This window comes from Meles meles, chromosome 1, assembly GCF_922984935.1.
Source record: "Meles meles chromosome 1, mMelMel3.1 paternal haplotype, whole genome shotgun sequence".
Classification (NCBI taxonomy): Eukaryota; Metazoa; Chordata; class Mammalia; order Carnivora; family Mustelidae; genus Meles; species Meles meles.
Window position 1 is genome coordinate 159,224,666 of NC_060066.1, and position 27,949 is coordinate 159,252,614.

At 36.7% G+C, this 27,949-nt stretch overlaps 1 protein-coding gene across 6 annotated transcripts in view; it reads right to left on the reverse strand.

Annotated features, from left to right (window-relative positions):
• Positions 1-12,807, reverse strand: part of LRRC7 (leucine rich repeat containing 7) — a 563,262-nt gene extending 550,455 nt beyond the window's left edge. For all 6 annotated transcript variants that reach the window (XR_006817634.1, XR_006817637.1, XM_045998653.1 and 3 more), the window contains exon 1: positions 12,462-12,807. Coding sequence is in view for 4 of the 6 variants with exons in the window: in XM_045998653.1 (XP_045854609.1) it covers positions 12,462-12,463 (2 nt within the window). In the remaining 2 variants the exon portion in view is untranslated. The remainder of the gene's footprint in view (positions 1-12,461) is intronic.
• Between the last annotated feature and the right edge of the window lie 15,142 nt (positions 12,808-27,949).

A 27,949-nucleotide genomic window follows, 5' to 3' on the forward strand; every position in this document is an offset into this window, starting at 1 on the left:
AATGTATCTGTAATATGTACATGAACAAATGATTATCACCTATACATGCACTCTCCGGGCAGCAGTGTGTCTTAACTGACAAAACTTAGTGCCAGGAAATCATAAAGGTAAAGGCCTCTAGGAAAGGGACCACACACAGAGAATAACTTGCAAATGTATGTAGCCTTGCCGGGAGAAGTCCACAATATGGATACCTGGGTAGTTACAGAGCTACAAGGTGCTACAAAGTACTTGAGATGAGTTGTTTAAACAAATGCTACCAATGGGTAACAACCTTTTGCTCATTTTAGGAAACCAATATAGAAGGATCAGGAGTAAATGGTTCTTTTCAAACTTTAAAGCATGATGGAGAAAGATGGAAGAAACTAGAATTCAGAAGAAAAGGATATGCACTGATGTTTTCTTTTCATGCCAAAGAATAATTAGAAGAAAACTATGATAGCAATATAAGGTGAGTCACTCTAATGCATACTCAATAATCATTTATTTGAAAATTTTAGCTTTCTTAAAAAGAAGCTTTCATTGTTTCCACCACAAAAGTATTCACTGCATTTCCACTAATTTTTATATAGGGATTTTTCGTTTTATAAATTGATGCACTGATTCATGTTTCCTCAATATGTCAGCCACTTATTCAGTTTCCTTTTATTAGTGTCAATATTCTAGTTATGCTTGAATAGATTAACTCCCTCTCCAAGTTTCTCCAGACAAGAAATTGTTCCTGTGTGTATCCAGTTGTTCCTGTCAGAAATCTTACACTAAGTCTTGATACTACACTTTTACTTACTAGCTGTCTCCCAATATCAATTCAGCAACGAATCCAATAGGTTGTACAAAGCACATCTCAGCTCTAGCCACCTTTTTCCTTTCCACTACCATAATCCTAGCTTGAGACATCTTAAAGTCTTGCCCAACCTACTGTAAACATCTCCTAATTTACAAAGCCCTACTTCTGCTTTGGCCTTCTAATACATTGTAAACATAGCTGCCCAAATGATCACTTAAATATATCAATCAGTTCATAACCGCTCTTCCACTTAAACATGCTTCGTGACTTTGCATAGGATGTATGATTAAAAAAAAAAAAAAATCTTACATTTTTAACCTGGTCAATAAATCCTGAGATCATGGGACTCACACCTATCTCATTTTATACCAGTCTTCATCTGATCCCTTATATCCAGCCACACCAACTTCTTTCCAATCACTCTGCCCTCTAGCACACCATCTCCTCCTGACTTACAGTCTTTGCATATGCCATTTGCTTGGCCTAAAATTCTCCTGATTCCTCCCTTTGCCTGGCTAACTTCTATCATCTTCGAGGTCTTATTTAAATATCAGCTCCTCAGAGATGCTACTTCTCCTACTCAGACTTTATTATATCATTCACAGTACCTTGGTCTTATCCTTCTTAGTTCTTTGCATAACTTGAAATTCTTATATCCTTATATCCTTAGAATGATTATTTAATGTCTGCATACTCTATTAGTGCCATGGAAACAGGGGTCACATTTGTAATTAGCCTTGACTAGAACAGGCTCTGGCACAGAGTAAGAGCACAATAAATATCTAGAATGAATTAGTTAATTAATACATAAACAAATAAAATCTATCAAATGGAGAAAATTTTGCAGATTCTAATGGACATGGTATTTTTTTTATTATAAATATTGTTCCAGGACATGCAGAATGGGAAAATATATATCAAATATGAAAAAAATTCATTTGTTTACAAATCAGAGGAAGGGTTACTGCACTGTACAAGAATAGTAGCAAAGTTCTTGGACTTCCAGTGTATCAAAATATGAGTGTATACTAAATTAAAAATTGAGAAAGTCAAAGTGCTTGAAACCTTAAAATTTTCTCAAGTAGACTGACCTTTGTGTTTTTCAAAAATAACTTTGCTAATTGTTATAATTTTAACCAATCATTAAATAGAATGCATTTTGTATTAAATTCTAAATAGAGGTATGTTCGAATAATGTCCCTATAATTGTAATCCCATAAATTGGACATCAGGATTTCACCTGCCCTAGAATTTCATTCAGTAAATAAGTGAAAGTTTAACAATACCCCCATTCCCCAAATCTTAACACAATACTTTATTTCTTGCTCATGCTACGTATCGAATACATGTATGTGGGGATGACTTTATTTGGTGGTGTTGTTCAGGGACCATGCTGATAGAGGGTACATCATGACACATGCCTCTATAATTGCTATATCAGGGGAAAACAAAGAGTGTACAAGATCATAAATACTTCTATTCAAGAGACTCCTCACTTTTTGCTCCTGGCCAAATTAAGACATTTACCGTGCCTCACATCAAAGGTGAACTGGGAAGTATAATCCTATGATACTGGGTGACTTGGTGGCTCAGTTGGTTAAGCGTCTCCTTTGGCTCAGGTCATGATCCCAGGGTCCTGGGATCAAGCCCCAAGTGGGGTTCCTTGCTCAGTGGGGAGCCTGCTTCTCCTTCTGCCTGTTGCTCCCCCTGTTTGTGTGCTCTATCCCTCTGAAAAATAAATAAATATGACCTTTTTTAAAAAATCCCATGATGGTCTTAGAAAGGAAAGAGAAGAAGAAATTGAAGGGAATACTAATGGCTACAAGAGTCATTTAGAAGCATTCAGAAGCATAAGTGAAACCATTCATTTGCTCAACATGCACTTTTTCTGCACTATGCTGTGAGCTAGTTTGCTAGGGATGAAAAAAATCAAGTAAGCTGCTATATAGGTGGTGGTTTTGGAGACAGTCATTCAAGAAAGCAATTACTTAACAATGCTAAGAATGACACATATTCACATACTGAATTATCCTGAAAAGACCAACTACACACAAAACATACAATTTTTAAAAAGGGGGACCATTTTAGAAAGCTTAATCAAGGAACTCTGAAGTTTCATTAAACTACATTAACATCCTATGTATTTCTCATTCAGACAAGCACTCTAAAAAAGAACTGATTAACTTTACAATGATCCTTACTCAGCTAAAGGATACATTTCTAACTTGATTCAGATCCGGAAGAGATCACAAAATGCTTCAAGCAGTTTTTCAAGTAGCAACATAGAGATTTTTTGTTATCTTCCTTTTCAGTGCAAATACCAGAAGCTATCATATTAGTTTTTATAATGTGAGCATCAGACTATAATTCTTGACTCCCAATAAAATATTCTATCTTCTATACCCACTAATACACTATTCTGCCCATTGCTAAGCAATAATATTAAAAATATTAGGTGACATTTAAGACAGAATATTCATACATATTCCCCAAATCCATGTTCAACTGTCTTTTTCTGCATTCCTATTTTTCACACATGATCATATAAAAAGAAATCCTATCAGGAAAAAGAGGAAGAAGATTAAGAACACATTACATTCTTAAAATTATGGATAATTTTATACATGCAAAGAAGACATGCACCCTCGAGGCTTGTGGCTGTCCTGGCCACATGCAGAGCCAAAAAGAGTGCCAAGGGCATCCTCAAGACTGATCGCAGAGAGTTATTCTGTTAGCAGTCACTGTTCTACCATGTCTTCAGGGCTGAATTTAGGTTAATTTTTAAATATTAGAGAAAGTATATACCTTATAACTGCTACAGAAAACAAGTGCCCTTGGCCCACTCAGAAGACAAGTGCCCTTGTAGATTAGGGAGGGATCTACAAAAAGTGTACCTGGAGCTAAGAGCTTGACATATATACGATTATATTTAGGAAAAACAGACATTAAACACTGTTTATACAAAGCTTGTTCTAACTTTTTTAGACCACCAGCACATTTTAGACTTCAAGAGAAATGATTCTCAATTACCATCTCCCTAGTTTTTCCAACATACTTTCATAAATGAGCATGTACCCTACGCTAGTACAGAATGTGATCCCGTTAATCTATATTAACTATTAATAAATATTGTTTTCTTTATGATTTTTACATAGAAAATGGATGTGCATTGCAGTTCCGGCAGTTTCATCCTGTTACAATGTACAAAAATACCTCACCTTTGCACCTCTCCTCCTTTGTTCATATCCTACGTTAGTGTCTACTGTTTTTTAGGTTCAGCAACTTGCTTATTGTCTGCATCAAGCAAATCTTAGCTATGTTGAAGTAGAAAAAGCAAGAAAGCAGGTTAAGTAAACAAGTAAGGAAGCAAACACAAACACCCATACTCCTTGTATTACACGTCTAAATAACATCTCTTTAAATAAAGTTAGATACTTGGAAAGATAAAACAGTATTATTATGGAGGCAATTCAAATCCTCGACTGGTGAAGGCTGACATCTTGTCTTATCTTTAACACCAAGTTTTAGGACATTCAGATTTTGTCATGTAAAATGGTGTGTGGGATTATATTCACAGATACAGAAATATGTTCCGTTCTATCACACCCACGAGTCCCAGAACAGTACACTGAAAGCTGGCATGAATAAGAACCATTCTACAAATGAAAAGCATAGCTAATGTGCTGATATGTAATGCACTAATTTAGTCATCATGGGTTTTCTTCAATTTTAAACATCATTGCGGCACTAAAAAGTTCTAATTTGTCTTTGAAAGAGGGTTCTTAGATGTGAAGTATGTAGGTATATCTTGTTAAATCAATACTTCTGCTTGTAAATATTTCTGTATGTCATTGCTTATGAACCAAAGGCATATTTTAAGAGATGTAGATCATAATTTCCAAGGTGTTTTATTATTTTTGCAAATACTTTTTGGCAGTAAGTTAAAAAAAAAAATCCTGCCCTAAATTTCCCAGTAACCAAACTTCTTAATAAAGTCGACTCAAAATTTTAGCATTAGCAAAAAATTAAGTGAGAAGTATTTATTTCAGATTTGTTTCATGAAAGAGAATTAAGCCATAAAAGTTATAAAAACAGCTATTCAACAGTAAGAGGGAACTTGTTATTTCAAAGGACCCTTCAAAATGTAATTTTGTAATGCAGAAATATTCACAGAAATGAATATGCTTCACAAATTCCAATTGTATCACATTTTGTTTTCTTGACTAAAATGTTTTCCTAATCAAAATCTAAGGCAATATTATATAGAAAGTCCTAACCTCCATTCAAATCATTCTTGTTTTTGGTAAGAAACCTCAGTGATTGATCCTTAATGAAATTAGCAAATTTAGGAAATAACTCATTTTTGTAAAATGAATTAAACCTTTCTCCATCATCCAACACTAATTTAGTGGGTATTATATTAAAAAGATCAATAATTTAAAAGAACACTTTAATTTTCATTAAAAAGGACATAGCATCCAAATTTAGAATGGTTTAATATGAGTGGAATTAATTCCATATTTCTTAAATAAAGGTATCTTTAAAAACTAAAATAGCTAATAGACATTAAATTTATTGTATTAAACTGCCCAGACAGTCAAATCAAAATGGTAAGATAAGATGATCATCCAAAACACTTAGCCCAAAATTCAAGCCAAAAATGACATGAGAAAGAGATGCATTTTGGACAGGGTCATCATATTGGCTGGTTTCATTAACTGATTTATTTGGACTAAGCTTCTTTTCCTTATTTCCTTTTTCTCAAATGTAAAGGACTCCAATTGTTCCAAGAGTGTGGTTTTACTGGCAGAGGTTGGGAGCCAAGAGATCTGGTTCTATTTCTATTTCTCTCACTAACAGCTGTGTGCCCTTGGACAAGAAAACAAACTTAGCAGGGCTCAGTTTCCTCTTTTGTAAAATAGGACCAACTAGCGACCTTGTTATCTCTAAAGTGTTATGAATTCATGAAATAAGAAGATTATAGCTCTGTGTGTGTGTCTGCGTGAGTGCGTGTGTGTGTGTTGCAAAATGGAGCAATTATAGCTGTATGTGTATGTGTGTGGTATGCCAATGTTCAATATGGTATTACCCTAAGGACATTGCTAATATTTAACAATCACTCAAAGCTTAAATAGGTATTTGATTTAATTACAATAGCTTTTATAATTGTCTTAAGAAATTAATCACACTTGAAGTAAGGAAGAAAATTTTTTCATGTCTTGAATTACACTGACTCAGAATAACACCAGAGTAAATATCCAATGTGGTATCAGTGCTCAGAATATGTATTCTGAGGGGTAGCTTCATCCCACATGACTCTGTAAGATGCCTGTTTGTGAAAAGAGTTACAATGTTGAATATATTCGTTGCAGAATACTCAAGCAGCTACTACTCAAGAAATCTAATTATTTGCACTTTTAAATAATTTAATTCCACTATTTGTCACCTTAATTTTTTAAATTCACCTGACACAATTTAGGTTTGTGTCTACTACTCTCCTTTTTGGTGCAACACAGTCTTCATAACACTTAAGCACTATCTCAGGAAAGTTTATTTCTTGCCTTGCTATTAACAAAAAATTTGATAATGCAGCCAGACATCTACAAGACATTTTGCACTACACAAAATTATCTCTTATCTCTTTCAATATGATAATAGTATTTAAAAAACTGTAATTTTTCTTGGTGAGTTAAGCCAAACAGCTCATTTTCAACTGTTTTTCTCACCATTTCCTCTGCGAGGACTGTGTTTCACCATACCACCTGTGAAAATTTCCTCTCACCCCATGAAAATTTCCCAATGATACTGATAGTACTTACACTACCAGTATTTTTCTTTTCAGGTCAGCTATTTCTTTTCCATAATTGAATTGAAACTTATAATGTCTCACATGTTTACCTCTTGGATAACACAAAATTCAATTATCTCTAACTAAACACCCCCCCCACACACACACACACATGTTCTACAATTCCCTTGTTCTTTAACAAATTTGTTATGCTACTACTTTGGGTATGGTACCACTATCTTCTGATGTTAAATATGCTCTCCATCTTACTGAACTTCAGATAGGGCAAAAATACCCTGGCACAAATGAAGAAACCACATCTTTAAGAAGACAGTAAATGAGTTCCTTTTAACAATGCAAGCATTTACTCCACTTTTAAAATATTTAAACAGATCATGTCAATGCTAACATAAATTTCAATACTTCATCTGTGGTAACTGCAATTGCCTTCATGTGTATTAAAGTAAAATAATAATTTTGTATAGATTTTAAGTAATTTATCAAGCAGTGAACAATGTAATGAAAGGGAGTGTATGCAGGAAATCCTTCGGGTTATTAAATTTATTTAATATTTTTCCATGTGTCATTGAATAACAAATGATAATTTTCTATTATGGTTAATAATTCAAATAGCACATACCTCTCCAGGGGATTATATATCAAATATATCATCACAGTTTCAAAGTAGAGATGACAGCTCTTGACTTAAAACTTGCTTTATTGAAAACCTCCTTAATGTACATTTATGTGACAGATTCTAATAGCTTATTAAATGTTTCTGTCATGAATTAATTACCAGGAAGATAAGCAGCAGATCTTCTGTACCATATTAAATTGTGGTCACAAAAGTAATATAGTGCTTTATCACCAAATATGTAAATATCTTTGAAAAGCTTTTTCAAAATATTAATTTTCCTTTATTTACTAGGAATAACTCTATGATCTATAGATTTCAGTCATTTAACAAGTGTTAATTTATGTTTATGAGGGAGAGAAGGGAGTATAAAGAAAAAGGTATAGAGGCCAAATCTGGATATAAAGCTCTATTACTTTCCAGCTGTGTGATGTGAACTTGTCATTTCTGTCACTGAACCTTAATTTTGTAATCTTTCAAATGGTGATAATAATGCATCTTATGACTATTTTGAAGTAAAGCATCTGAATTATGATAGGTGTTTAATAATTGGTAGCTGCTATTATAATTATGATTATAGTTCATGTGCTATGTTAAGGGAAGCAAGATGACAAAGAATGGCTTCTGATCACAAAAGCTCATGGATTTCATGTAATGACTCAATCACTTAATCTCAGGATAGGAAATAGATACGTTTAACACTTTCAATGGTACACCTTAAAAATATACTATGCCACAACAATATACAACACCCCCCACACAAACATTACTATAGAAAAGCTGATTTGTATCAAAAAGTTTATGTCCCACTCCTCTAAAGTATTTCCAAATCACTCCTCATGCACCACTTTGTCTTATTATTGGCTATGCACTAGAATTATAAATTAGCGATTATTACTACCTCAATTTTATAGCATTAAAAGAGACTAATTATATTACCAAAGATCACATGTTAATTCTGGAAGTAAGAAAACTAGTTTTCTAAGGTTTTCTTACTCCTCTTTCACTACTTCGGGATAACTCACTAGAGTGTTTTTATAAAATATGATTATTTGTAATGACTCAAACCTGATTAACCAAACATGCCTAAAAACTTCATAAAGGAAAAATATTATTGATTTGGGGTCATCCTCTTCCAAACACTGTTGATTTATAGTGCCACTTTTGAGTCTTCCTTGACAATTCACAATTTAGTATTTTAACAAACATGCAATATCTACCATCTTTACCTCCACTGTCCGCTTTTGTGTGTCCTCAGAATAGAATTTAATTGTTATACTATATGGTCAAATTGTCACTTTAATATTAAAATTCAATTTTTTAAATCCTGAGGTACTAAAAACTCTCCATCAAATAGTGATGTGACCCCTAGATTTAAGAGATGGAACATTAAAAAAAAAAAAAAAAAAAAAAGACTTCAGGGTTCTCCGAAGATCCTAGAGTCATCTCCAAGTCATTTCCTCGGAAATATGAACTACTTAATGGCCATTTGGCTTGGCACAAACTTAAGGTCTGTTCTGTGTCACAGATTTGAATTAATGATCTTCCAGGAGACATTGCAAATTCACATGACTGACTAGAGTGGCCCAAAAAAGAATATGGGTAGTACTCTACAAAGCAGTCATTGTTACTGGAGAGAACAAATGTTCCAAATAATGTCTTTTATTGATGGTGTGATTGCAACAACTGTTATACTCAATGAATAACATATATATATTTTTTTTATTTTAATTTTATTTATTTATTTGACAGTGAGAGAGAGAGAGAGATCACAAGTAGGCAGAGAGGCAGGCAGAGGAGAGAGAGAGGGAAGCAGGCTCCCTGCCAAGCAGAGAGCCCTATGCGGGACTCGATCCCAGGACCCTGAGATCATGACCTGAGCCGAAGGCAGCGGCTTAACCCACTGAGCCACCCAGGCGCCCCGAATAACGTATATTTTTTAAATGAAGAATTTTCTGAAAATTATGAAATAATTTCAAGAAGAAAATGTAAGAAGAATCCAGAAATAATTCAAGAGGTAATTCACCAATAGTTAGTCTTTGTGTATTCTATTAATTTGGACATGGAATAAAGTTATAATATCATGGAATGTGTTATCCATTCTTTTGTTAAGACCACAGTCATACTACGATGTAATTTTGATACATCAATTTGATACATCAATTATCAAGTTACCACTTAGTCAAGTTAAAATGTAACTTATCTTCAAATTTTTAAAGGTTCTAAAGGACAGACATTTTAAGTCATGATTAAAGAGACCAAGTTTTTATATCAATATTACCATGCACTATGAACTGCAAATAAGAGAGAATTAAGAAGTACCCCTGGGAATTAACACCAGGTGGGTAAGATAGTTATTTACTGACGTTCATAAATGATCAAAATTCATAGTATATTTACCTGTATCTTCACAATTTTTTTAATTCCAAAGCAAAGAAAAATTTAGACACACAAAAACTTTAAGCTATGTTCTGTATTTTATAAAGGAAGCAGAAAAATTAAAAACCTGCAAAAGTAAGTATTATAAGATTTTAATTAAGAAAATTTTAATGCCAGCCTAAAGCAGTGCTGAAATTCTGAATAAAACATGGCTACTGTAACTGGACCAGGTTTCTTTCTTTAAGAAGTTGTTTCTAATTCTGAAGCTTGCATATGTGCAGGCACACGTGATGGAGAATAGAAGGGTTGCCATGGTAAGTACACATCTTTTCTTGGACAGTGAAGTATAAAAAAATATGTATAAAGAAGTCTCACTTCATAATCTGTCATGGAAATTGACTCTGCTTTCCCTACCACCACATATTATATGATGCAATGCAGTATAGTACAGAAATAGCCCACACTTTAAAAACTTCATCCCATTAAGATGGCTTCTAAAACACGGAGCGAAAAAGGAAATAAGAAATCTCCAGGTCAGGTAACTCTATTTAAATGGTGGGTCTAGAACAAGTTCTACTTCCATTAAATTAATAAATAATCACACTTCGGGAATATTTCACAGGCCTTCAGACATCTCCCCGGGAGTCCAAGTGCAAATATTGCTACCCACTCATTTCAATATACTTTAGCCCTAGGACTCTTATTTTCAAGGGAAAATAAAAGCATTCTAACATCCCTACTTTCTCATTCTTGCCCAGGTGCGATTAATGATTTTCAGGAAGCAGAGATCTGACCCTCCTCTACTGTCTTTTGCAAAAAGATCTTGGGGTGATTCTCCTGGAGTCGGTGCAGTCAGCTCGACAACGCCTGGATGGAGGCGTGACACCGGCTGGGGAGGCAGCAGAATCTGTTGCGAATAGCAGCAGGTTCTGAGGCGCTGGAGAACCCACGTGTGCCGGGGCTGAAGAACTTTTCTGCCACGTCTCCCGGAAAGAATGCCTCAGTTTTAAATAGGGGACGAGCTGGGGCGAGGGGTGGGACGGGAAGTGGGCGGTAAAAACGGAGAAGTGGGCGGTAGAGAAGGTTCAAGCCCTTCGTCGGTATGTATCTACCTGTGCTCTTCTACCTTATATTCTCGCCCCTGGTCAACTTTATTATTTTCCCCTCTAATTGGAGGACTTAAGCGACCGGATGCTGAGCATCACATAGGCTCAGCCTGGAACAAAGAAAATCGAGTTCCTAATACTGTATCTCTCCCGTCGGAGAGATCACGTGTCCTGCTTTCGCTGGAATGCACTCTTCTCGCCCACGCTATAAAATCTCTATTGTGCTTAGAAATTTTGCCAAGGTTAAAATGTGATCACATACGAATTGTTTTTCATTTATCAAGACAGCCACACTCCATCGTATACAGGTACACATATTTACGTGCTGACCCAGTTACCACTGCAGGTAAACTCAATGTGTTTAAAGTGTGGTGGGAAAGTAATCAAAAAGAGCAGGCGGAGGACCTTTATGCCTCCCTGGCCATCCCCCCCACCCCCACCCCCTGCATCATTTCTAATCCCTTTTGAAGGAGAACTTCGAAAGGAACGTGGGAGTCGCAGATGGTTCCATTCTGAAGCCGATTCCCGGGAGTTGTGAAAGTGACCCCTTCCCTTTTCTGCCTGGCGCTGCGCCCTTTCGCCCAGCCCGCTCGCTTTGTGACTTGGTGGGGAGGAGACAGTGAGGGAGAGGGCGGAGGCGGGTCCTTTATTCAGCCCTGATGGCCAAGAAGTAGTATAATGAAGCAGTTTTGCAGCCATCGCCGTTATGAAGTCACACTATTTTTAAAGGCATTTTGTTCAACCCTTATCCCCTCACCCGCATTCTTGACTCGGCAAACAGTAAGACTAGAGACCTTCGGGAACCAATCTAATTGTCCGTGAGCCAGGATGCCATGATTACCGTAATGTTAATGTGCTTCCCTCCCTTGTTCATTTTAGGATCCGAAACTAGTCCTGCATCCTTAATGACTCTAAGAGAAGGATGCAAAATGCTGAAGGGGGCCCAGCTCTGGGACTGGGAATAGTGCAGGTTCACCAGCTTCGCCTTGCAACACAAAGGAGATGTGTGGGCAGGAGTTGTCTGGCTTAGGGGGAGAGAGGTCTACCGTTCTCCCTGACTCTCTGGAAAAGCTTTCACTCCATTGCTCCCCCACTTCTTTCTGTCCTCCAATCTGTCATACTCCTCTTCTCCTCCATCCCCCAGACCCCACCCTTTCCCTTCAATCCCCAAGGCATAAAGATCTTCTAATTGCATTTTCCAAACAAACGGACATCAAACAGTAATGCTACACCGTCCAAGATAAAGGAACAAATGCGACCTGCCACAAGTGTGTGTGTGTGTGTGTGTGTGTGTGTGTGTAAGAGAGATGGCGAGAGACGATCAAATGGGCGCTTCATCCTCCAGACACCTCCGAGAAAAAGCTCACTGAAGATACCCAAGATAATAAAGAGGAGCTAAGACTACCTCAGCTAGATCAATGGTCCCAGTACCGACGCCCAACACTCGCTCTTTACCTTTCCTTTTCGCAGTATGTAACCCTTTAGGGTCTCCCGCCAGCCCAGGCCACTCGGTGCTCCCATGCACCCACACAGCTAGCACCCATTTCCAAATGCTCCGCAACCTACCACATCCCCGCCGCCTCCGCGGGCCACCTCGAGAGCAGCTCCCTTGAGAGCTCTGAAGGCTCTTGTCCTCCCACCCCCGCCCCCCTCCCCGCGGGCGCTTGTGTCCCACACCTCGGGCGCTCACTGTCACCGAGGCCACAAACGGCGACCCCCCCCCCGACAACCCCCCTCCCCGACACGAAACAAGAGTGTGCTACTCACATCGCCGGGAGAAACTGCCCATGAGGTTTCGGAGAGAGTGAATCGTGCAGCTGCCAACGCTTATTCCTTAAAGTGTTCGGGGGTCCGCAGTGGAGTGGGCAGGAGGGTCCTTGCAGGAAGAGAGGAGGGGTGGAGTTGGTGGAAGAAGACCAGGAGAAAGGGGATTCCAGGCAGGTGCCGCGTTAGACCATGATGCTGGTGCCCTTCAGGTGGACCGCTGGAGAGGTTCCGGCGGGAAGCGGCCGAGGGGAAGCCCAAAGCGCTGCCCGGGAAGGCAGGAGCGCATTCACTCCCTTGCCTCCGCCTGCCCTGCGCGCCGCGCTAGCGACCGCAGCGGCGGCGGCGGTGGCGGAGGCGCAGCTCCCTCCCCACCCCCAGAAGGCTCCACAGACAATAAATTCCAGGCGGAGAAAAGAAGAGCAGAAAAGGCGAATCTTGCACCCAACTCTAACACACCCTGCCTGCTGCTGGGCGAGAATCCCCGGAGACCCGGCGCAGCCGCGGCTCTGAGGAGCCAAGCGCTCCCGGGTCTGCAGGCGACGGCGGCGGTCTTTGTAGGTGGCTGCAGGTCCCTTCGGAGAGAACCCGCTGCCCAGGGACTGGGTGTCGGTGGCTTCAAGCCCAGGGTTTGCCCGGAGTGGGGGTCCTCCTGCGTGCAGTGGCTCGGCGCACAGGTGCCAGGCTTGGCAGGCGAGGAGACGCTGCTCGTGGCTCTTGGCTGTGTCTCCCCGCTCTCCCCGCCCCCTCTCTTTTTTCCCACCCCCTTTTCCGACGACACCAGCTGCAGCTGCTTCAAAGTGTGAAAAATGTCAAGGAGATTTTCCAACGATAAGAGGGGGTGCCCACTTTCACAGCCCTCGGCCCCTTTTTGAGATCCTCTCCTGCCCCTCTGACCTCTACTTGGGCTCCCCCAAATTGTGAGAAGAAAAATCCCAGTCCGGCGGAGAACTGAAATGCTCGCCTCCTCCGAGCTTGGTCACAAGCTGCTTTTAGAGAACGGGACAAAAGGCCGAGCTCTCTGGGTTCCTTTCGTCGCCCACCGTGCTCCAAGGCAGGTGCTCGAGGCACCGTGCCCGGCAGCGCTCCGCCACCGGCTCCTCCTGCTGCCGGACCGGCCCGTGGCGCTGGAGTGGCGCGGCGCGGCGTCCTGCAGCGCGGGCGACTCCGCGGCTGTAGCGGCTCCCGGCCTCTGCGCCTCCCTGAGCGCCCCTGCACCCGCACCAGCTCAGTGACGCTGCGCTCGTGGCTCCGCAGGCTGCTGCTCCTGCTATCTCAGCAAAGAGGCGGCCGGGAGCTCCTCCTCGGGGTTTCCTCCCCCGCCCGCCTTTCCTGCTGCAGGTTGTTGGCTGCCAAGGAGAAAAGTCTCTGCTTGAGGGTCGGTCACTTCATATCAGTCAAGCCAGCGACCTTTGTGCCTGCTCTGACATTCCCCTCTCCTTCTGGGGCCGCGGATGCTAGCCTGAGAGTGCGCAAAAAGAGAAGGGGTTTCCCAACTACCCTTCATGGTTTCACCGCCACTCTTCTTGCTGTGAACGCACACTCACTCACACACACTTATATGCTCCTTTACATAAAGGCACACAGAGACACTTTATTCTCACATACTTCTCTTCAAACTCTTATAAGCAGCAATATGTTAAGAAACATGTAGATGAGGCTAGTACTACATTTAGACTTTTATTTTCAACACCCATCTGATGAATTCTTTCTTTGACACTGGATTTATTGTGTTGGACTCATTCTTTTGTGCAATATAGGCGATAGGACTTGTTTGTTTGTTTCCTCCTTATGGAAGAGAAAGAATCTCCCTTTCCTAATACATTAAGACCACATGGCATTCAATTGCCACTCTGGGTGGATGTAAACTCACAGCCTGCTAAAAAGAAAATGCACTTGCTTATATTCTTAGATTTGCAATGCTAAAATCTTCAAGGTCAAAAACGTTTCTGGCTGCTAGAGATTATCTAGGAAGAGATTTTGCAGATTACAGATTGAATCTGCATAGCACCAAGAATGAGGACTATTTCCCACATTACCTGGGGCATGAAGATGGGCTGACTTTTAAGGACAACTTCCCAGTATTTCATATTATTTGCATGTGGAAGGGAAAATATATTTTAAAAAGTCTTATCATTTTTACAATATGTTATAAAATACCACGGGGGGGGGGTGGGAACGGTCCTGAAATGGTAAAAAGAAATTGTTATAGTGATAGATTTTTGAGCTGACCTCTGTGGAGCTCTTTTTTTTTTTTTTTTTTAACCAATAGTTTTGTCCTTGCAAATATATTATCACATCTCAGTGTCTCAGCTGGATGGAGTGAGATGAAAAATTTTAGGTACTGAGTGAAAATATAAAAAACTAACCTCACACAACAATTATACAATTGTAGTAACCTTTTATAAACTTCCAGTTCTTTTAAATATAGTTTACATAGAATTTTCACTTTTCTAAAACTACCTAGTGGATAATGTTATCTACACTTATAGGAAGGGCACAAAGGTTAAACCAGAAAGGTACCCAGCTGCCTTGTATTTGAACTCAGAATTTCTTATTTTAATTGCAGAATTCATTTCCTCATATCAAAATATTTGCGAAAAGGTCTTCTACTTAAAATCACAATTAATTATAAGTAACTGCAGATCCTTACAAACAAGCAACATACCTACCAATGAAGTCACCTCCCATGTGTTAAATGGAACTGTTTTCCTAACCCACGACAAACTTGTGAGGAAATGCCTTTCCAATGGGAAGAGATATTTTTTGCAACTCCAAATTAAAAATTGATGATGTCCTTATAATATATTTCAAACTATATGTCCTCCTTTTCCCTATATTTTATGTTAGAACCTTGATTTCAGGTCATGAAAACTCAAATGGATGAAAGATTTAAACTATGTACAGATGTGATGTAGTGCCTATGGTTGTTAACAACATGATTTTAGCATTAAAAAAAAGGAAAAGAAGGAAGTAGAATATTTTCTGTAGAATAGGCTTTGGATACAATGGTCCAATTTTTTTTTTCTTCTAAGATTCATGAATCTGGAACAAAATGTGGCTACCTTCACTATTTAAACAATGAGGCATACTGAAGAGATTTCAATGCTTTCATAGAATTATGGAACTATTGAAATGCAAATGCAGATGTTGTCTTTAAACTCCAAGTTGCCCTGTCATCAACCCTCTGGAAATGCAGATGACTGTCTGAAAATTGGAAAAAGAGAAATGAATATCCTATGGCTGTCATTCAAGCAGAGGTCTAACACTAAAAATAGCAACAACTTCAAAAGTTAGACCAAGGAAGTTTTAACAGATTAGCTGTTCAGATTACATCTACGAATGGCTAGACATTACCCTCCATAAAATTTTATAAATTGTTCATCAATCCCTTTGACCCACACTACTACAATTATTGAAATGATCATCTATTCCCAATTCTAAATTACTTGAAAATAAAAGACATGTGGTGATATTAAACAATCAGGTGCCAACTATCTTCCTAATGCTTCTCTTTGGAGGCCTGAAATGTCACCCTGTCTTAAATATTTCCTCTCTGGCAATTCCTGATTAAAGTAAAACTACTTAGGGAAAGCACAGCACTTTTTGCTTTACCAACTGTTAATATCTCAGATACTGGTTAGAGACTGGTCCTTGGGGAAATAGAAAAACATTGTTAAAATTTGATGTATGGAAATACAGATCTGAAAAGCTCATTGCTGGTAGAGTTTGGTAGGACAGGATCTTTATCAGTGGGGTACTAGACAGGTAGGGAATGCTGAATTGTTGAGGTCAATCTTTGAAAAGCCTGGAGAAGCTCTGAATAGGAAGTAGGAATCATTAAGATTCTTTCTCTTAGAAAGAATTTGTTAGATGGCCTTTACTGTGAAACTAATTTCTCAGATTAACAACCTGTCAAGCTAAAGAGAATGCTTCTTTATTGTGTTTTTAATTTATCTGGATTTTAAAAAAATTTTTAAACCTTAATTTGCACACTTAAGATATACAAAATACAATGAACACTGATGTACTCACCACACACTTTAAGAAGGAAAGATTGAAGTTTCCTCTCCCACTCTTCTATTTCCGCTCCCCTCATCCCACAGAGGTAATCTCATTCTTAAATTTTGTGTTAATTAATTAATATGTCATTAATTAACTAATTTCATGCACTTTTACTACCAACAATATTTTTGCATTGCTTTGGAAATTTAACCCTTACACAAATGATATAATGGAATATGTATTCTTTTGCAACTTGCTTATGATTTTTAAAAACACATTATGTATCTAAGACTAATTGATATTCATGTGTGTCACTCTGGTTCACTAATTTTTACTGCTGCATGATAGTAGATTGTATGAATTTATCATGTTCACATTCTGATGACAAGTTTTGCTTTTATAATAATGCCGTTGTGAAAGTGTTTGTATCTTTTTATGTATGAGTATAAAAGTTTTTCCAGTTGATATAGCACTTGGGAGTAGATTTCTTGGGTTATAGAGTATATTCAATATTAAATTCTTTTCAGTTTACATTTCTATTATCATTTATGAGAGTTTCACTTGAACCATATCTTGGCAGTTCTTGGAATTATCAGACCTTTTCATGTTGCCCAATCTTAGAAATATGAAATGGTATTTCATTATGGTTTATATGCATAATTCCCTGGTTACTTATGAGATTATCTTTTAATAGGTTTATTAATAATTCACATTTCCAATATGAATTTCTTGGTTTATATATATTTCACTCATTTTTCTTTTCTTTTTTTTTTCCCCTTTTTATTTATTTATTTATTTTTTTTTTCAGCGTAACAGTATTCATTCTTTTTGCACAACACCCAGTGCTCCATGCAAAACGTGCCCTCCCCATCACCCACCACCTGTTCCCCCAACCTCCCACCCCTGACCCTTCAAAACCCTCAGGTTGTTTTTCAGAGTCCATAGTCTCTTATCTTTTTTTTTTTTTAAAGATGTTATTTATTTATTTGACAGAGAGATGACAAGTAGGCAGAGAGGCAGGCAGAGAGAGAGGAGGAAGCGGGCTCTCCGCTCAGCGGAGAGCCCAATGTGGGGCTCGATCCCGGAACCCCGGGATCATGACCTGAGCCGAAGGCAGAGGCTTTAACCCACTGAGCCATCCAGCCGCCCCTATTTCACTCATTTTTCAATTTCGGTTTTCTTGTTGCGTGTGTCCTGTATTATAATCCTTTGTCAATTATTTTTTATCTTTAGTTTTCACTGTTAATATGGTGTTTTTATGAAAAAAAGTCTTAATTTAACATAATCAACCTTATCAGTACTTTCCGTTATGATATGTGCTTTGCGTTTATCTAAAAAGAAAAAAAAATACCTTTGCTATCCCAACATTAAAAATACTTTATCCACTATTTATTCTAAAAGCTTTACAATTTTAAGTTTTTACACTTCAGACTTCAAAGATTCTGAAATTATGCATATGGTGTGAGGTAAAGGATCAATTTTTGTTTGTTTCCTTTTTTTTTCCCTCATAAAAATCTGATGCCTCCTCTGTCATATGCCAGCTCATTGGTCAACTTTTGGCCTATGCATTTGGTTCTACCTGTCTTGTTATACCATCTCAACTGTTCTAAATTCCTTCAATGCTTATATATAGGAAGAACATGGCATTTCATCTTGTTCTTCAAAATGTCTTTGAGTTTTCTTCATCCCTTCTCTTTGGGCTATTGATTTGTAAGCATGGTGTGGATCCATGATAGCTTCTTTAATTTTTTTCACACCACAGATCTCTTGAAAACAGACTGTGAGAAAGCATAAGACCTTGCTCTGTCTAGTACTATATCAAATTGGCAATTCTCTCTCACAAGCAGTTCCAATTAAATTTATCATGCCAGTACTCTAACAGGAAGGTTATCTTAGATAAAATATGAGTAAAAAGACAAGCGAACAGGAATGAAATATCTTTTTTAAAAAGTAATGCATATGAGTTCACTAACACATTATAGTGTAAAAATTTCCTAAGAACTTTGCTATCTCTAAGTAGGCTCATATCTATATAAAAAATTTAAAATACAGTATTCATTCTAACATTAATATGTGTTGTTAAAGTATCCTACAAGTCTTCCTGATTCTAAAATTGCAGTATCCTATGTTCTTAAATTTTAATATAGTACATTATTATTAACTTGAAGAGATAAGAATTCTAAAAAAAAATAACAGGTAGGAAATTGATTTTTTTCTAGCAAAGTTTTTTTTTTTAATTTTTTAAAGCTTTTATTTATTTATTTATTTATTTATTTGACAGATAGAGAGAGCGTATAGCCAAGGGGAGCAGCAGAGGGAGACAGAGAAGCAGATTCCCCACTAAGCAGGGAGCCCTGCAGGGAACTGGATCCCAAGACCTTGGCATCATGACCTGAGCTGAAGACAGATACTTAACCAACAGAGCCACCCACATGCCCCAGAAAGTTTTTTTTTTCTTTAATACAACTATAAACTACCAAAGAACTTCCAGTGATTTGCAAATATATTAATTCAAACTGCATAATTAACTCGAGTTCAGAAGATTGCATAAACACACCATCCAGAGCATATGCAACACTCAACTTCCCTTAGATAACATAACCCTTTAATCTAACAATCTGTTCGTTGTTAATATTAATTTTTTTCTCTACTAAATCAATCAGTATAGAAACACCAATTATCTTTCCTTAGAAGTTAGGACAATGGGGCACCTGGGTGGCTCAGTGGGTTAAAGCCTCTGCCTTCGGCTCAGGTCATGATCCCAGCATCCTGGGATCAAGACCCACACTAGTCTCTCTGCTCGGTGGGGAGCCTGCTTCCCCCTCTCTCTCTGCCTGACTCTCTGACTACTTGTGATCTCTGTCAAAAAAAAAAAAAAGTTAAGGCAAAATAATATTTATTGCTTTTTTTCTGCTTTGTTCTTTGTCCTAGCTTCAGATGGATAACTGAAAAATTAGCCATTAAAGTCTTCCAAGTTTTACTTTTTCAAATAACTGCTTGAATAGTGCCTTGTTATGGTTGTTATTATGCAGTCATATTGGTCCATCTATAATTGCTTTCTTCTTTAACTCAAGTCTTGGACTTCAACTATAGTATCATGAATTTGCTTTGGTCCAGAAAAATAATTCCTAGGAAAGAATATCTTTCTGTTCAATGATGAGAGAATAGACATAGCCATAAAAATATTATGAGTACATTTTTTCAATATTTAAGATAATCCTTAAATATAGATGGAAATGATAAAGGTAAATGCAAATAGGATTAAATCCTAATTTAATTATGGCAAGATATACTGAACGGTGTAACTCTGATAGTTTTGTTTAACAAGTTTTTTCCTTTTTCATTCTGCACAATCTTGTCAGTCTATTTGCCTGAGAGAATAGTCAAATGATGATGCCAAACAATTTGATGAGTTTATTAAAGTACTTATTTTTAGTAAAAGCTGCATGATGGTTTAGATATCTTACGTAGTCAGGAACCCAGAACTTTTTGGTTAGATTTCACTATTTTGTTTACTTCAAAGCCAAAGAAATGTCTTTTGATATATAAATCATCCTGGAACATAGTATGCTTAAGAATGGTCATATTTAGCATGGAATCTAATCAAAGTTCAAGGTAGAGACTTGATACTATTGATTAATAAGATTAACTTCCTATTACCAGATTTTCGTTCTTTCTTTCTTTCTTTCTTTCTTTCTTTCTTTCTTTCTTTCTTTCTTTCTTTCAACATTTCATTTATTTATTTGACAGAGAGAACAAGAAAGCACAGGCAGGGGGAGCAGCAGAGGGAGAGGGAGAAGCTGGCTCCCCACTGAACAGGAAGCCTGATGCCTATGACCAGGCTCAGTCCCAAGTTCCTGGGATGATGATCTGAGCCAAAGGCAGATGCATAACTGACTAAGCCGCCCAGGTACCTCAATCTTATTTCTTTAAAACATCTCTACTTTATCATCAGAAAAGAATAGTGTTTGTTGAACATGAAACAAGTAGAGATTTATTGAGATTCAGGATAACATTTTATTTCAGTGGGTTTTTCTTTCCAAGAGTTTTCAGCTGATATAATCTATAGCTATGAAAAACCCAAATTCCAATCTTTTATGTTAAATGAAAATCTTTTTTACACCTTACTCTTCGATAATAAGTTAGCTAGTATACAATTCAAAGTTGTTATTATTTCTCAGTATTTTGAAGATACTGTTCCATGGGTTTTGGCATTCATTGTTGCTGTTGAAATATTTGCCCTCGGTTTAATTGCCATTTCTTTGTAGCCAATCATTTCTTTCATTGTTGTTGTTGTTAGATATTTCCTGTCTTTGAGTACTGATGTTTTTAGGAATGATTTGATTCCTTTTATTTCCTAATTTTTATCTGATTTTATTTCCTTTATTTCTTTCTATGCTGCTAGGAATTAAAAATTCATTTGGGAGAAAAATAATTAAGCCTTTATCTCTCTATATATTATCTCTCCCTCATTCACTGTATTGTCCCCTTATTTTACCTTCCAAGCCTCTTAACCACTTTTTAAAATTTTTCTCCTTTTGTGTCTCTGTGCTACATTTTATGTAAACTTGTGTGCTTTATCTTCCAGTTGACTAATTCTCCAACTATCTAATGTAATGTTTTTAATCTCATTAACTATACTTATATTTCAAATTCTATTTTATGTATCAAAATTTTCTGATCTTTTCCGAAAATGTCATGTTTCTCGCTAACGCTTTTGTTCCCTCTTTTATATTACACACTGTGTCTAATAATTTTGATATCTAAAGTTCAAGGCATCTAATTTGGGGTGCTGACTTTTTTTCTCCTGATGCTTGCTAATGGTGTTATATTACCTTGGATTCTGAGCTCATTTTCAGTTGGATGTTCTGTATGGAAATAATGTAAATCCTGGGTTGAAGATGTTTTCCTCCAAAAGGATCTGTATTTGTGTTTTTTGGCTGCCTTAGAGAGGGAGCTTTCCAAATAACTTCAATTTTTAGCTGTGAGTTTCCCAGGCTACCTGAGTGATAAAAAAGACATGCCTACGATTATAAATTCTCAGAGAAAAACTTTCTTCTCCACTCCTAGCCAAGGGTGAAGCTGGTAATGTACCTTGTAATTTCTATACCTGGGTATTTACCAGGGGTAGATAATTTTAAATTAGCCTTTTAGTAAAAATGTAGGTCTTCCTGTTTCCCACCTTTAAGTAGAGGTCTCGGTTAATTCCCATCTTTCCTGGGTGAAAGGTCTAATATTCTATTCAGCTGCCTGTTAATAGACATATTCTAGAATATTCAGTGTCATAATGCCTTCAGAGGAATTACATATTTAATTTTGTTTTGTTTTGTTTTGTAATATCTACATCCAACATGGGGCTTGAACTGACAACCACAAATCAAGAGTCACATGTTCTGTGACTGAGCCAGCCATGCAGCCAGGCAGCCCCCACTCTTGAATTTGATGCTTCTTATCACTGTGATTTTCTGTTTTCTCTTAACTTTTTGGCCTCCAAGAATCTTTTTTTGGAATTTCACTGTCCATAAAATAATAAATAAAAGCAGTTTGTTATTTTTATCCAGCATTTCTAGATATTTTCTTTCTAAAACTATTTCCATGATATTTAGGCTGCCATAGTTTGGAAGTGGAACTAATTTATCTGTTTACATCACAATTTTTGAGGTGATATTTTTCACTGTCAAAATGTTGAAGCTAATTGAAATAGCATTTGTGTATTACCTTTTTGTAGAGCATGCTATTATTCTAAATGGTGGCAGTGAGCATGAGCCTTGCCATCATGAAGTAGTTACAAATGGTTCTGCTGACTTTACTGATTGGTAGCTTTTAAGTAAAACAAACAAAAACGTGTTTGGTTATCATTTTTTGATGTTCCTAATATATTTTCAGGGTCAGTGTAGGCAAAAATTTCAATGCCAGTTATCATCAGTTAGATAATGAGTACATTCATCTAAATGAGTTATTATTATTATTGTTGTTATTATTATAAGACCCACTATAGATAGCATTCATGGTTATTATTTGATAGCAGTAACACAAACAACTCAAATTACACATATTGTTCATCTACCAATTAAAAATTCAAATATGAGGGCGCCTGGGTGGCTCAGTGGGTTAGGTCACTGCCTTGGGCTCAGGTCATGATCTCAGGGTCCTGGGATCGAGTCCCGCATTGGGCTCTCTGCTCAGCAGGAAGCCTGCTTCCCTCTCTCTCTGCCTGCCTCTCTGCCTACTTGTGATCTCTCTCTGTCAAATAAATAAATAAAATTAAAAAAAAATAAAAATAAAAAAAAATAAGAATTCAAATATGAGACATAAGAAAAAAACCAAGAAAATTTACCTCCTTTTGGAATAGATGGACTCTTTGATAAAGAGCAGTGAATTAGCTAAATATCTTATATAATAATATAAATATAATAATATAGAAAATAATTATGTCATGATTATTATTATTTTTACTGAAAACTATAATGTGTGAAAATTGATAGTACCAAAATCCCTCCAAAAAATGTTAAACTATTTTGTTATCATAAATCGTGTATCAAAATTCTTGTTTTTCCACAGAACTACTGACTTTGGTTACTAGCCATCTTTTAAAACTTCCCAATCTAATAGAAAAGCATGCTTCATTCCTTCACTTGTTCATCTGCAATAATTATTAAGTTGAGGTTAAGCATGTCTTTTTATGAAATTTGAAATGCAGACGGTTTACCTTATTACTTGTAAATGGATAAGACAATCTTGTTTCATCATATCTTCTACCTTTGGCAAGAAAATAACTAGAAATGAGGTAACAGAATGGAAATCAAAGTCTTTCCTACAAAAAATCAGTTTTTAGTTAAGTCCATGAGACTTTAGTGGTAAAAGGAAAAGGTGTTGAAGTTCTCTCAATTCATTACATATCCCCACAATCCCAACCCCCAGTTCCTTCTCATTTCTCTACCAAGAAAAAGGTCACGGATCTGAGAATGTCTGATATCCTCCTGGATTTAAACCACATCAATAAACTAACCTTCACCTAGTTGACTGAAAGGAATGTTTTAGTGTTCAGACAGGAATTTGGACATTACATAGATGTAGCCAAAGTGTTTTTGATAACCTTATTCTTCTTGCCAGGCACTGACAGTTCACATTGTGTAATCTTCAAACTCAATAGCATTTCCCTGGTTTTATTGTCTGCAAATGCCATAGACCAGTATCTCTGAGCATGGGTTACTTAGTGTATTTGTTCCTGCATAGGAAAAGAAAATGAAATACAGTTCACTGTCAGGCATTTTATCTTTTTTTTTTTTCCCCTTTTTATTAATTTTTTCAGCGTAACAGTATTCATTCTTTTTGCACAACACCCAGTGCTCCATGCAAAACGTGCCCTCCCCATCACCCACCACCTGTTCCCCCAACCTCCCACCCCTGACCCTTCAAAACCCAAGGCATTTTATCTTAAACTTGATTATTTCAAATAAAAAAGAATAATATTTGTTTCTATACAATTTCTTTATGCAATATAAGGCATTTAAAAAATAAGTAAGAATCTGGGAAGGTTGGGAATAAATAGATAATAGGAAAATCATTATGAATGTAATTTATTTATAGTATTAAACCAGTGAAGATATGTTTTGTTTTGTTTACTTTCATTATATAAATAGATAATGGATCGCTATGCAGACACTATCTTCTTAAAGCCCAACAAGTTTTTATAATGTTAAACCCATATCTAAAATGACCAGGAAGATTTTACGATTGTAATTTAAACTTTCTGTATTGTACACCTTTAAATATGTCAAGATAATATTCCTGTTTCTCTAAAGTGCATACCTGGATAATTCAAGATTTGTATGCTTATGATAACATCAAATTTAAAGAGATTATTTTACTTCCCTGGAAATAACTCAACATTTTATACAGGTAGAAGAGTTGTTACATTAAAAACTCCTTAATTTAAAATTGAACTTGATGGCTTATATTACCCACAATGTGTGTTTAAATATCTTTGTAACTGTAATCTGTACCAAAATTATTTAACCAACAAAAATTCCTTTTTATACTTCCATGATTGTTTTTCTATGCATTCTAATGTGCTTATTTTTTAGAAAATATATTCTGTTAGTTGATTTTCATAAAAATGACTACAAAATTAAATCTTTCAGGTCTGTTTTCAAATTCTACTTCATACTGAATGTACAGTGAATTATGTAAAATGATATTCAACACATTTAATGAATAGCTATTATATGCAAAACACTTTAAGTGTAAAGGAGAATATAAATCAAAATATCAAGACTCCCTGATGGACATTGACTACTGTGGGCATTTGACTCTCTTAAAGAATAAGAAGGTCAAAAACTCCATTCAACTGATGAGGTTTATTCAACAATCTAAACAGTTGATACCAATATCTGTTACCTTGCCCCATTATGATGTGGAGAGAATTTGAAACTAGAAGGTAGACTCCATTTTGAATTTGTTGTATACCAAGAAGGAGTCCATTATTTCCACCTCCAGCCAGCTGCCCTTGGATGCACCACCTCCCGAAAACTGTTCTCTGATGATGGCACCACAAGAGCTTAAAGATTTTTTTGCCTTAAATTGAATAACTTCTCTCCCAGGCAAGGTAAATCAAAGTGCAACACAGATAAGCTTTTAAACATGGGCAGAACATGTGCACGTGCCCTTACTCTTCGTTTCCCATCTTGGTTTTACTTTCCTCATGACACTGCACAGCAGTCATAAGTTTTATCTTTCATAAACCACATCCATTATGGATGTGTCTATCAGTTCTTGCCTCTAAATTCCCAAGACCTTTCACAGTGAAGATGAAATAGAGCAAGACTCTGACTTCCAGGAGCTTAAAGTCCAGTAAGTTCACATAGATATTGTTTGAAAAACTCCTAACAAAAGGGACTACTGGGTTCTCTCCCTTTCAGTACATAAAACTCAATAATTCACCCCTTTTCAGAAGTGTTGGAGATAAGGAAATCTTTCCTTTACTAATTTACCTCACCTGGTGGTCTGTTCTATTTAAGCAAATGAAATAATATATAATACAGTGTTTACCCAGTGCAAGGAACTATGGATAAGATAGAAAAGTAGAGTGAAATCTTTTGAAGTATATTCAATCCCTCTCTCCTCCTTCTCTTTCTCTCTCTCTCCATATGTGTGTGTATATATATATATATATATTTGATATTTGAAAAATATTTATAATTCTCATTGTTTTCCAGGATCTGATGATTCATAATAGCTAAATAAGTTTATTATTATTGTCATTTTTCTGAGGACTGGAATGGGCATGGGTATAAAAGCTGAGGATAGAAGCTAATATGAGATACACTATTCTGTGAAATGAAGCAAGTATTGGCAGTGCTGACAACTGACATAAACAGGAAATCAAAGAAGAAGGTAGAAGAAGCTAGGATATCGGCCACTATTTGGAATAGAATTATAGAAGAGATTCCAGGGAATGAGATAGTGTGGGGAAGAAAGAAAACCAGATGGTGAAATTATGGGAGTCAAATACCAAAACATGATTCAGCTACATGATTCCATCAAATCTTCACAAAAGAAGCTGAACTGAGGAAATGCTGACTGTGTTTAGATTTCTCATAGCAAGCAATGAAGGGACCAATGACCACATACTGACTTCTGGGAGTCAGAATGGGAGGAGACAAAATCAGCCTATGAGCATGATCCACATACCTGTGAACATGTAAAGTAATAATTGATGAGGGAACACAGCCACTTCTGCCAGAATACATCAACAGGAAGTATTTTATGAGTTCATAACAAGGGTGGTCAGGAAATTTTTCAAGCAGGAGGGAAGATTTCTAAGTCCTTGCCAATTTATATTGAAAATCTCCCACTGCTAAATAGTAACTCAAGTGGCACTTTCCTATATGCCTTACAAAGCTCAAGAACTCTTAAAGCTCCTTAGGAGACCATGCTTGTGTACACCTATAGAAAATATGCATAACAGAATTTATATTCTAGAGAACATGAGAATATGTTCCAGCCTTGTTCATAGCCTAGGCGTCAGAGACTAATTATGATTGTTGTGCGTGAGACAAGTGTCTATCCCAGAAATCATTATTAACCTCTTAAACTCTGACATCAAAGCATTTCCTTTAAAGTTTTTGGCAGTTCCTTGTCTACATCATGGGGCAGAGAAGCAAACTGAGTTGTTTTATTTTTCTTTTGGAGTTCTCAGAAGCATATGTTATCAACTTAAGACATGGTCTCTTAAATTACATTCCAATTTAATTTAATTTAATTTAATTGATCTAAGCAACCACAAAACGTTTATAAAGGAATATGAAAAGAGCCTCAAAACAACAGCTAAGCTTATTATCTTCACTAAAGTATTACCTTAGTACCTTAGTACTAGGTATTATATTTGGCATCCTCACCAAAACTTAATACGCTTGGACTATCTTTACATTGTCCTAGGTCCTTCTTATACTCTTTTCTGCCCTCTTGAACTATGATCATTCACATAGTCATTTTCAATATCTTGGTAACTTTGACACTGTAAGAACATTTGTAGTCCTAGTCATTACGGAAAATTGAAATATGACAAATCCCAAACTTTTCCCTGCCATACAAAAATAATTAATAAATTAAAAATTTCAGAGGATACACCAAAGAGTTACCATTTGGAAGTGCTCTGGTTAGGAGGTTAAAAACTTGACACTGAAGTCAGGCAGATCTTGGTTTTGATCCTGGTTCTACTAAATATTGTCCGTATTTCGGAATTTTTAAAAGATCTGTCAGTGCCTCAGTGTCTTCTATAAAATGGAAATGATATCTGATTATCTATATTCTATGAATAGTGAATAAAATTACACCTAAAAAGTGCTTAACAACTACTTGGCACATAGGGATTCATAAATGATAGTTATTATTTATCATAACTGACATATTTCAATGTTATTTCAATGTATTTCAATGTTAATTCAGTCTAGAATCAACAATATCACTTTTGCACAAGAAGCACTGTAAGTACAAATAACGAGTGCCTTTCCCACTGGAGTATAAGTGTTATGCAGACAGGGATGTTTATCAAATTTACCATTCTATCCCCATAAGTCTTAGCACATAGATGTCATTGAATTGTACATGTTGACTTACTGGAGATACACACACACACACACACACACACCCCTGGGGAACTTTTATGGTACATTAATGGTCCCAAACCAAATTTGGAAAACTGTATATCTGCAGAGAGTCAATCAGGTATTCAGACTATGACTGAATACAATTTGTCAAATTTCACCAAATCCTGCTTTGGCTCATGTGAAGGTGGAGGCAGGTTTGTGGCCATCTGTTTAAGATAAAAATACTAACAAAAGTCAATTCAGTCATTTGGATTTATGCTCATGTATTTATGAGCAGCCACTGTGCAGTGTAATATTGTAAGGTACAAAATAATAAATAAGATTTATTTTTTTAAAGATTTTGTTTATTTATTTGAGATAGGGAGCAACAGGTAG